Genomic DNA, 10,518 nt, shown 5'->3' on the forward strand with positions numbered 1-10,518 from the left:
TTTACTGTATTTTACTTGGGAAATCATAAAATCAATTTCATGTTCAGTTAAGAACCATAACAGCTAAGAATATTTTTGTACGGACACTAGGGCTGAAATGATTAGTGGATTAATTGATAAGAAAATTAAAACACTATTTTTTAAAGTGATTAATCGTCGTTTTCAAGCTATAAGACAAAACATTCTCTGGTCCCAGCATCTCAAATGTGAGGATTCACTGCTTTTCTTTGTAATGCATGATAATAAACTGAATATCAGTTTTTTTTGTGTTGGTTGGACAAAACATGCAATTTATGTCACTTTTAGCTATGGAAGAATTGTGGATTTATTTTTTTCTTTTACAATTTTCTGACATTTAAAATGAATGTATTGATTAATTTATCAAATATAGTTAAAATAAGTATTGTGGCCCTCTGTTAAAGATGTGGACGAGTGTCAACATCAGAAGTGAATGCTGAGTTACTGAGGTCGGGGCTCAAACAGTCTTCATATAAAATAACTGTACACTTACATTATCCAAGTACAGTATGCTCTCATTTTAAAAGTAAATGTATAAAAGTATGCGATAGCACTCTCCTCTCCACCCACACACTAAAAGTCAAGTTCTGTTTTAAATCAATCATTCATGGTCTGATTAGAAACTTTAAGTACTGACTTTGGCCTGTGTAAACATAACCTATTTCCACCTCACGGTTCCTATATCTGACCTACATTTTTCCCTGGCAGCGCTTAAACCAAGAGGACTGATGCAACTGGGCGTGGCGGACTGCTAAACCCCGCCCACATTCAGCGATCTAACCTCTCATTGGTCAGATGGGCGAAGTCTCTCTATCGTGATTGGCCGGCGTCGCTGTCCGTCACAGTTATGGCGCACATGGGGGTTGAGTAAGAAGGAAGCCACGTTGACACTAAAAGTGGTGTTTTCAGTTTTTTTCCGCCGCCGGGAAATAACGGTCTGGTCGTCAACTTACATCTGTCAGTTCAGGAACCTCAGTTGAAACATCTAGTAAGGTAAATACCTCCGTGTTACATGAATTTACCGTATTTCTCATTCATTTCTGGTTATGAAACCTAGCTAACAAAGCAGCTAGCCGAGGACAGGCGGTCATCAGCTAGCTTGGAAATGCTATTATCATCCACCAGCATCAACTGGAGCGCAAGTGTTACATCAGCTGCTTGTCAGGAAACATTAGACTGTGTTTGAAAGCGAACTTAACAGTGAAACACAGTTTTCATTGTGATAAATCAGCGGTTTTGAACAATGATGTTACAAACTCTGCTGTCAGCCTCTTTAGCCGGTAATCAAAGCATTTAGATTTGAAGATTTGAAAGTTTTTGTTTGATGCAGATGAACTTGAACGTAACACCAGAGCTCACAGCTGTAAATGTGTCCATATCCCAGTAAAATAACCTATTGGTGCTGCCAGAGAGTTTCATCATCACTCACTGTCTGTGGGCCAGCTCCACAATTTTTACTCTAGATTACATCATAACCAAAGCCTGTCTCTGCACACTTATACAAGGCACAGTTAGGGTGGTGTGGGGTGTTTTTGGGGTTTATTTGACATGCATTACAGTCTGCCACCACTGTCTGACTGGTTTCTTACAGGTCAGAGGAGCCACATTGTCTAACAGGATGAGTGTGGGATTCATTGGAGCGGGCCAGCTGGCTCACGCACTGGTGAAAGGGTTCACAGCTGCAGGTGACACCACTTTCTTTATTGTGCAATCTTAGCCTTGAACTGAGTCCAAAGCTACTGATGTCAAATCATACACAACTGATTTTGGGTTGGATAAGGATAAAAATGCAATTACAGCTACAGGTACACTAAATATAAACACGTTTCTACCTTAGTAATACCTGCAGAGCTATCAGGGTTTTTTTTTTGCATTTCTTTTGATGTATGTATTCAAGATAGATAATTCTGTATTTGTTTCCTGCCAGCTGCTGTTACATGTGAATTTCCCTCTGGGGATCATAAAGGTTTTATCTTACAGCAACCATACCTCCCTCTCCACTTCCTCCTGTCTCTCTCCCAGGTGTGATTGCTACACACAGGATTACAGCCAGTTCCCCAGACACAGACCTGCCCACTGTGTCAGGGCTGCGGGTGAGAAGACAAGTTTCTCCTTTTGTTGTGTGGTGTCTGGAAATGAGTAGGGAAGTGGAAACGTTGGTGCTAGCATGCATGTGTGCAAGCACGGGCTTGCCCAAGAGGTTATAATATAATGTTTGCATGTTGCTGTAACAACACCTGTTTCTTCGGTACCTCCTAAGACTCTCTTCCTCTCTCTTCGCCATCACCGATTCCTCTTTGTCCTTCTCCTGCAGAAAATGGGGGTGAACATGACGACTAGCAACAAGGAGACGGTCAATAAGAGTGATGTGCTCTTCCTGGCTGTGAAACCCCACATCATCCCCTTTGTTCTGGATGAGATTGGGCCAGATATAGAGGACCGTCATCTCATAGTCTCCTGTGCTGCAGGCGTCACCATCAACTCCATAGAGAAGGTTAGCATCTGTCACTATCGCTCTCTGGCTCTTTAATCCAGAGTTATTAATCTGCTGAAGTTTCACAAGCTTTAGATGCCTCCATCTGTAGTGTGCTGTTTGTGTGTCTTGTGATTTACATAATCATTGTTTTGTCAAAACCAGTCACACTAGTCTTTCCTCTCTTCTCCTCAAGCTCTTACATTGTTTAATTTGTTTTATGTTGTAATTGGTTATTGTTGGCATGCTTCCAAACATGGGTAAAAATAGTTTTACATTTTGCCTGCTCTACAAACCTGTCCGGTGGTCCTATTCTTGTTATTTCACAGAAGCTGCTTCAGTACCGTTCATCTCCTAAAGTCATGAGGTGTATGACGAATACTCCAGTGGTGGTGAGAGAGGGAGCTACAGTGTACGCCACTGGTACCCATGCAGAGGTAAAGTGGAGAGACTGTAGATAGAGTCAAATGTCTATGAATGAATTAATAGTAAATGTTTTTAAGATTTCAGTTTTTCACTGTATCTGTTATAAAAGTGTCAAAAACGTGCACAGAAAAGGTAAAACTGGACCTTTTGCTTTGAGTAATTATCCCATATCAATACTAGCATGTTGTCTTGCTTGTTTTAGGTGGAAGACGGCAAATTGCTGGAGCAGCTGATGGCCAGTGTGGGTTTCTGCACTGAGGTGGAGGAGGACCTCATTGACGCTGTCACCGGGCTGAGTGGGAGTGGACCGGCTTACGTAAGTATCTTCAGGAGGGTTGATTGTCCGTGTCTTCTGCTGCCGGGCTTCACAGCAAGGGCCTAAACTAACGATTGTTTATTTTTATCACCTGTCACATGTTTTTTTTTATTAATTATATCTGTTAGTTATTGTCTATTAAAGGTCAAATATTGTCATTCACAAGTAAACAAACCCTCAAACTGATGGAGTGTTATTTGACTTTTGTCAGTTCATAAAAGGATAAAGAGAAAAGTAAGCAAATCTTCACAGCTGTCTGCGGCAAATCATTGGTCATTGATTAAATGGTAAGTCTGGCTGGTAATATTTTGTAGATATTTTCAGGCTTGAGGTGTAAAAAGAAGAAAATCCATGGTAGGAAGAAGAGGTCAAGTGCAGTGCCAGAGTTTTTCTATATCAGGATTTATTTTCTGTAAAGAATACATGAGGCTGCCCAGCTGTGGTAATGACTTCTATTGCCATGTGCATATTTCCAAATCTCACTCATTCTTGCTTTATAAAACGGTCACGTCAACTGTACCGTGTAGCAGAGAGGTGTGTAGTTGTTGAGGAAATTAAGAATAATTGTGTCGGTGGGTTTTATCTGCTGTCTGCATAAAGCTTGAGCTCTAGACAGGTATTTTTGCTCGAAGGTGTATGAATAAATTTTTGCCTACCCTAACTGTGAATAGGGAACTTTAGAATTGACTGGATGTCAGTATTAAAGAGTCAACTTACTGCTCTACTCCGTACTGTGCACACTGAACGGTATATAATAGGAAAGAAGCAAAGGAAGCTGGACTAAACACTAATGTGTTGACTCAAATTCTTGATAGATTTGTTAGTTTATCTGATGGTTGATTTGTAAAAAATGTGATTCCATTGCTGCTTAAAGGGGAAAAAAAATGTGTGTGTATGTTTAAACAGGCGTTCACAGCTTTGGATGCTCTCGCAGACGGAGGAGTGAAAATGGGTCTGCCCAGGAGACTGGCTGTCAGACTTGGAGCTCAAGCCCTATTGGTCAGTTGTGTGTGTGTGTGTGTGTGTGTGTGTGTGTGTGTGTGTGTGTGTGTGTGTGTGTGTGTGTGTGTGTGTGTGTGTGTGTGTGTGTGTGTGTGTGTGTGTGTGTGTGTGTGTGTGTGTGTGTGTGTGTGTGTGTGTGTGTGTGTGTGTGTGTGTGTGTGTGTGTGTGATTTATGTCTCCTTGATCCACTGCTCATCATAGTAGGAGTTGCTGCTTTAATTGCAGCCAGCATTTCTGTTGTCACATAACTATTAACTTAAATTCATTAAAAATGATGAAACTCCAGAAAAATAAAACCCTGTTGGTTATTCTGACTATTCTGACCCCCAAACATTTTTTTAAAAAAGGTAAAAGCAGAAATCTGCTGTTTTCTTAAGTAAAAAACAGCAGATATCACTTAATGTTGTTAATGCAGACACTGTTTTCATCACAATTTGGGAATTTGTCAAAATAGATTAGTGGAAATTATTCACTTCAAACAGTTTTTATAGTCATGGCAGCTGCTTCAGGCTCTTGTCTTTAACTCAGCGCTCAGCATGTTCGTCTCCTTTCTGCATTTTTATGAGCAATGTTCTGTGTTCTGCCTTGTTTTTTCTGCAGGAGTCTTTTCAGATGTTATTATTTGTTGTAGACTAAATATTCTTGGTCTGAGTGTCTCCTCGTGTTTGCACATTTGTCTGCGGGAAACACTCACTAAAGGCACTGTAGTTGCATAGTCATGTTCGCCTGTTGTAAAACCAACAGGCTGCCTGGAAAATCTTTTACAAATTTAACTCTGTACATCAGATTTGATTTAATTTACTGGCGGTACTTTTTAATTTCTTGTGAGTAATTCTACGTTACAGTTCATATTTGCACAATCTGCATTATAGTGATGACAAAAGCATATCTGCTGCTCAGGATGGACACTGCATCAGCACTCCATGAATTTGTAGGAGTAAAAAATAACTTGTCCATAGATCTTCTTGCATTTCTTAAGTTCTTTCTCATGTTCCTGTTCCTCTTCAGGGAGCAGCCAAGATGCTGCTGGACTCGGAGCAGCACCCAGGCCAGCTGAAGGACAACGTATGCTCACCGGGGGGCGCCACCATCCACGCCCTGCACGTCCTGGAGAGTGGTGGCTTCCGCAGCCTCCTGATCAATGCAGTGGAGGCTTCTTGTATCAGGACACGGTGAGACTGCTGCACATTAAAATACAAATGACACATCTACACATCACCAAGAATGTTATATTTATGTATTCTGCTTTCAGGACCATCAAGGCCTGCTACAAAGGGATTTATATAAATTATTCTATATTACAAATTTGTTGTGATTTGGGTTCCTGACTTCAACATTGAGACACTCTGATCTCATTGCATACAACTTAAGTCAATTTAAAATCTTACTGCTGTCTTTATGCTTTATAGTTGTAACACTGAAGGAAATATGATGCAGACACACCTACATGTGTACTGTTCATCTAACACCAGGCTTTCCCCTCCTCTCACAGGGAGTTGCAGTTTCTGGCAGACCAGGAGCGCATATCTCCAGCAGCCATTAAGAAAACTACACTGGACAAGGTGCTCCAGCAACCCGGAGTCACAGTTAGCGGAGTGGCTAATGGGAGCGGCAAGTCGGGGCTCAGCCTGTTCAACAATCGCAGCCCTGGGATCAAGAAGAACTGAGTACACAGAGGCACACAAACACATTAAAGATTTAAGTGTTCCAACATGTACACATGTGGACATGCTTAGGTCTTATACACCTGTTAAACCAAACAGTTTTAAAAAAAACGGACTCAGGACTGGTCTGAAATCACATCCAAATTGGCGTGGATGCCAAAGTATTTATTCATACTTGAGTTACATGTGGACCGTGAACCTGGTGGGGTCACCATCACATTACACACAAACACAGGTGTATTCTGGGTGCATTGCTCCCAGTTACAGCCTTATGTTGTGATGCAGGATTACTGTCTACACAGTGAAGAGCAAAAGTGCATTTACAATCTGTTGTCTGTCTGTCTAGGCTCTAGACTATCTAGGGCTGTTAAACAGTAATGACCCAGTGGGCCATCATGGGATCCTGGTACACACCAGGTAGCAGATGGCCGCTTGGATACCATCAAGCTCTTTATGTACATCTTTAATGACCGTTTAAAAAAAATGTCACAATGTAAATCTTAATGTACCCTTCTTTTGTTTGTACGAATCATTATTGTTGTTTGGCCAACAGTGTTACACTGTTAACAAAGACTGAATGCAGATTGAACAAAAAATTTACTTTATTTCTTGTTGTTTTGATTGTATATGAACACTATGGTCTTGATGGATAAAAAGCCTTTCTTGCAGTGTTACAATGGGGTTTATAGCACATTGAGAACGCTGTGCCTGTTGTGCCCAGAAAATATTATTTCTCCCATATAAAGGTCATTTCCAAGCTAAAAAACACAGCTGTCAGCACGTCAGCATTTTCCTCACATCCCTCTGTTCATTTCCTGTTTGTTCATTTTTACAGTGCTTAAGGACATTGTGCATTTTAAACCCCAAATCTTGAATCTCTTGTTTTATACCACAAACATTTTACATTTTCTCTCATTAAGGGATGTGATGTTGCTGAGTGCTGCTAGAACTATATTCACATAGATTATGATGTAACAGAATTACGTCAATCCGTCCAAATTTTGTATTCTATAGATTTTTATCCCCATGTTACATGTAAAGTATTGATTTGTTTGGCGTATCAACTGCTGAGTTGGTTTGCCAGTCAAAGTGTCAATATTAAAGAAGCAGAATCAAATACTTTTATTCTAAACGTTGAGTTTGGTTTGACTCTCAGTAATCTGCACTGGCTGTACTCAGGTGCTTTGTGTCCTCTTCCGTTGTTTCAGCTCCATTTGTTTCCCCAAGCCTGTGTAACATGTTTGTTTGTTTTTAGTTTGAGGTTTCCCTTTGATTAGTGCTGACCACACATCAGTGAGTAATTAAGATGTGCCCGGGCCTGCAGATGGCGCCCTATGATCAAATGACCCATTTGCACAGTATATTAAGATCAAATTACCCTCTTCACATAGCTGCCAGTTGAGAGTGACTTAAAATTGACCCCGGACTACCAACAAATATAACTACACCACCTCACTTAATGGTAAATGGCATTAGCTGTAGTGCTACAGTTACACGTTTCACCTGCTTGTTGTCCAAAACTCTCCCTCTTATTTCCTCTAGTAGGACACTGCCTCTTCAGATTCCTCTTCCCCCAAAATGTGTTTGTATATACTGTAAATAACAAGAGGTAAACATGTTTTTCTACACTGGCTTGGAGATGTATTGTGATTGACTTTTCTGGGAGGAAACAGTCCAATTTTGGAAGTTTTCTGTCAGGACATATGACTGTGGGTGGGCTCATGGATCCCTGTTCTGTCCTAGTGGTGTTTATATAATTGTTACTTTAGTCCAGAAATACAAGGGTGCTGTCAGTGGCGGACCTTATGTACCCCTAGGGTCAAAATACCCCATAAGTGTTGTCAACTACATGTATTGAAGTATCAAAAGTACAAGTACTGAAAAAAGTACAATTTAAACTATTTTATGTGCAGTTTGGTAGTCCAGTGGTTCTCAAAGTAGGGCTCAAAACTGCCCAAAGGGTCACAAGTAAAAGCTCAGGAGTCGTGAGTTCTGCTGCACAAGTTTATATCCTTTTTTAAAAGTGTTTCTTGTCTCAACCTTTCTGGGCCTCAAACTGTTAATTAAATGAGTTTAGAGCCGAAATTATGCTTTTGTGGAACTGCTAAAAACCCCAAGACATCTGAAATGTGACAAGGGACCCCAACTAGACAGCTTTATTGTAAGCGGTGACAAGCGAGAAAGATTAGGAACCACTGGTTTAGTCTTTGCATGCATGCAGTGTAATTTATTATCTTATCATAGCAAGATTATCTCTAATCTTAATCTGAAAACCTTTACCAATAACTACACTGTCAGATAAATGTAATGGAGTGGAAGTATAAAGTAGCTCAAAATGGGAATAGTCAAGCACAATGTTGAGCTACTTGTATTTTTTATTTTATTTAAGTACAGTACTTATGCAAATGTTACTCTCAACCCTTGGGTGCTGCGAGCTTAGAAACTAAATATCAATGAGTTCTGAATTAGTGTGATAGTAGAGGACAGAAGTGCAGTTACATTTGGGTATGTTTGGAGATTGCAGTAGCTACAGCAGACTTGAAGTCTGCAAAGTACTTTTTTAGATATTTGGGCCCATTCCTCCTCTCTAGGCTGCTGCATTTTGGATTAACAGATGCCACTTTGTGTTAGAATGAGATAGGCTCGTGGGTCTATTCAGGCAATACACAGGTGCATAATGGCAAAGTTAAAATGATGGAAGAAAAAGCGATGGTTTGTGAAGAGCCATGTCCTCATTATAATTGAACAATTTATAGCTGTTGTAGGATTAGTTTATTTTCCTTAAACTAATACACACACCAGTGTCCCTTGATTAAATTGCAGGCCTGCATGCTCTTAGTGCACTCGGGCTGTTTATTTGTGCGTGCAATGGTTTTTCCTCCGCTGCTGAAGTGTCTTGGTAATCCCTCTTTTATTCCGAAAGGTTATTCTCCGCTTGCTCCTGCCTCTGTCCGTTAAGATTAGCCATTCCTGTAGAGACTTCCATTTGCCTCTCATTATTAGACATCTGTTACCTTTCGTTGGTCGGGCAGCTTTGAGCACCTCTCTTCCACCTAAGGTGAAGAGGATGTGCTCTGTGTCAATCATCCTGACACCGGCAGAAGGTCTAAGATGGCAGTTCAATGGCAGATAATCCTGACTGGAAAGTTTGGGCTGCGTGTATGTGTGTGAGAGTCAGAGCGAGAGGGAGTGTGCGCTGCAGCCCAGCATGGGATTTCTATCCACAGGTAGGCCAGATGCTACCTGTCATATCCATTCAATCAATGTAATCACTGACCTTTGCAGTAACATGGTTGTTTGCATATCGTATCAAGGCCAGGAGGAGTGCCAGAAACCAAGATGAGTGAATAGATGGAAGGGCTTTTTCTTTTCTTTCTTTCCTCAATCAAACATCCACTTAATCTCCTCTAAAATGAAAAACATATAGAGAGAGACAAGCCAGGAAAGAGCAGTTTGCGGGCAGTCAGTCCTCTGTGTTCCTCTGCTACACTGTTTGTGCACCACTGTGTTGTCAAAAGTGTGATCTCCGGGTTGATACAGTATCAGCTTGGTGCAGCTGTCTGGTGAAACAGTCACACAAAGAGGAAGCTCTGACAGTTACTACACAGCCAGTGAATCTGCAGTATGGGCTTCCCTCTCATGCCAACTCGCAGTGAAGTACAGAGGATTCCTGCAGACACACACCTTTAGTCTACTGATGCTTATCTGGGATTCAGCCATGCACAGAGGTGTGTAGGAGTGGGTGAATACTGTTTGTGCTATTTAGGTCTTTTACTCTAGTGAAAGCAGCAATACAAGCATGTAAATACTGCATTACGAGTGCGTTTGGGATGTCAGCACAATATATTTGTATCAAAAGTTAAATTAATCCTATAGACTGGTCTCTTTCAGAGTGTTACTGTATTGATTTTGATATTATTGATATAAAAGCAGCATTTTGTGTCTAGTCGGGAAGAACTACTTTACACCAAGCAGCCCCGTACCAACAAACTGTAACACCTTTCTATCAGAACCAGCATTAACTGTTTCAGCAGTTTGAGCTACAGCAGCTCGTCTGTTGGATCGGACCACACGGGCCAGCCTCCACTCCCCACGTGCATCAATGAGCCTTGGCCACCCATGACCCTGTCTCTGGTTCTTTTCCTTCCTTGGAGCACCTTTAATAGGTACTGACCACTGCAGACCGGGAACACCCCACAAGGGCTGCAGGTTTGGAGATGCTCTGATCCACTTGTCTAGCCATTACAATGTGGCCCTGCTCAAAGTTGCTCAAATCCTCACGCTGCCCATGTTTCCTGCTTCCAGCACATCATCTCACTTAAATGTAGCGCTTGAGTTATTTTCCAGCAGAGCCTCTGTTGGTTTAGTTCTAACTACTTTATAAACTGCTGTGTATCTTAATCTATAATCTATAATAATATATCATGATGATATTCTGTAATAATAAATAGTGACTAAAGCTATCATATAAATGTAGTGGCGTAAAAAGTCATATTTTGTAGTGAAGTAGAAGAGGTGGAAAATGGAAATACTCAAGGTACAAGTACCTTACTTCAGTACAGTACTGCCACTGCCTACAAGTTGCCAGTATAATGAGAATTTTTACGGGTGTATTTCC

The 10,518-nt window shown here is 41.0% G+C and overlaps 1 protein-coding gene across 1 annotated transcript; it reads left to right on the top strand.

Annotated features, from left to right (window-relative positions):
- Positions 1-850: 850 nt before the first annotated feature.
- pycr1b (pyrroline-5-carboxylate reductase 1b) lies at positions 851-7,032 on the top strand. Its single transcript, XM_051385121.1, has 9 exons — positions 851-1,011; positions 1,610-1,703; positions 2,041-2,111; positions 2,333-2,512; positions 2,821-2,928; positions 3,120-3,233; positions 4,140-4,232; positions 5,245-5,408; positions 5,729-7,032. The coding sequence occupies exons 2-9, from the start codon at positions 1,637-1,639 to the stop codon at positions 5,901-5,903; spliced, it is 972 nt and encodes a 323-aa protein (XP_051241081.1). The 5' UTR covers positions 851-1,011; positions 1,610-1,636; the 3' UTR covers positions 5,904-7,032.
- The last annotated feature ends 3,486 nt before the right edge of the window (positions 7,033-10,518 follow it).

The sequence above is a fragment of the Dicentrarchus labrax genome, unplaced genomic scaffold, assembly GCF_905237075.1.
Source record: "Dicentrarchus labrax unplaced genomic scaffold, dlabrax2021, whole genome shotgun sequence".
Classification (NCBI taxonomy): Eukaryota; Metazoa; Chordata; class Actinopteri; family Moronidae; genus Dicentrarchus; species Dicentrarchus labrax.

Excerpts from the sequence above, each read along its gene's own strand:
- pycr1b (XM_051385121.1), top strand. The coding sequence starts at position 1,637 with ATGAGTGTGGGATTCATTGGAGCGGGCCAGCTGGCTCACGCACTGGTG. Across the intron at positions 1,704-2,040 it reads GAAAGGGTTCACAGCTGCAG|GTGTGATTGCTACACACAGG; the intron begins GTGACACCACTT and ends TCTCTCTCCCAG. Across the intron at positions 2,513-2,820 it reads CCATCAACTCCATAGAGAAG|AAGCTGCTTCAGTACCGTTC; the intron begins GTTAGCATCTGT and ends GTTATTTCACAG.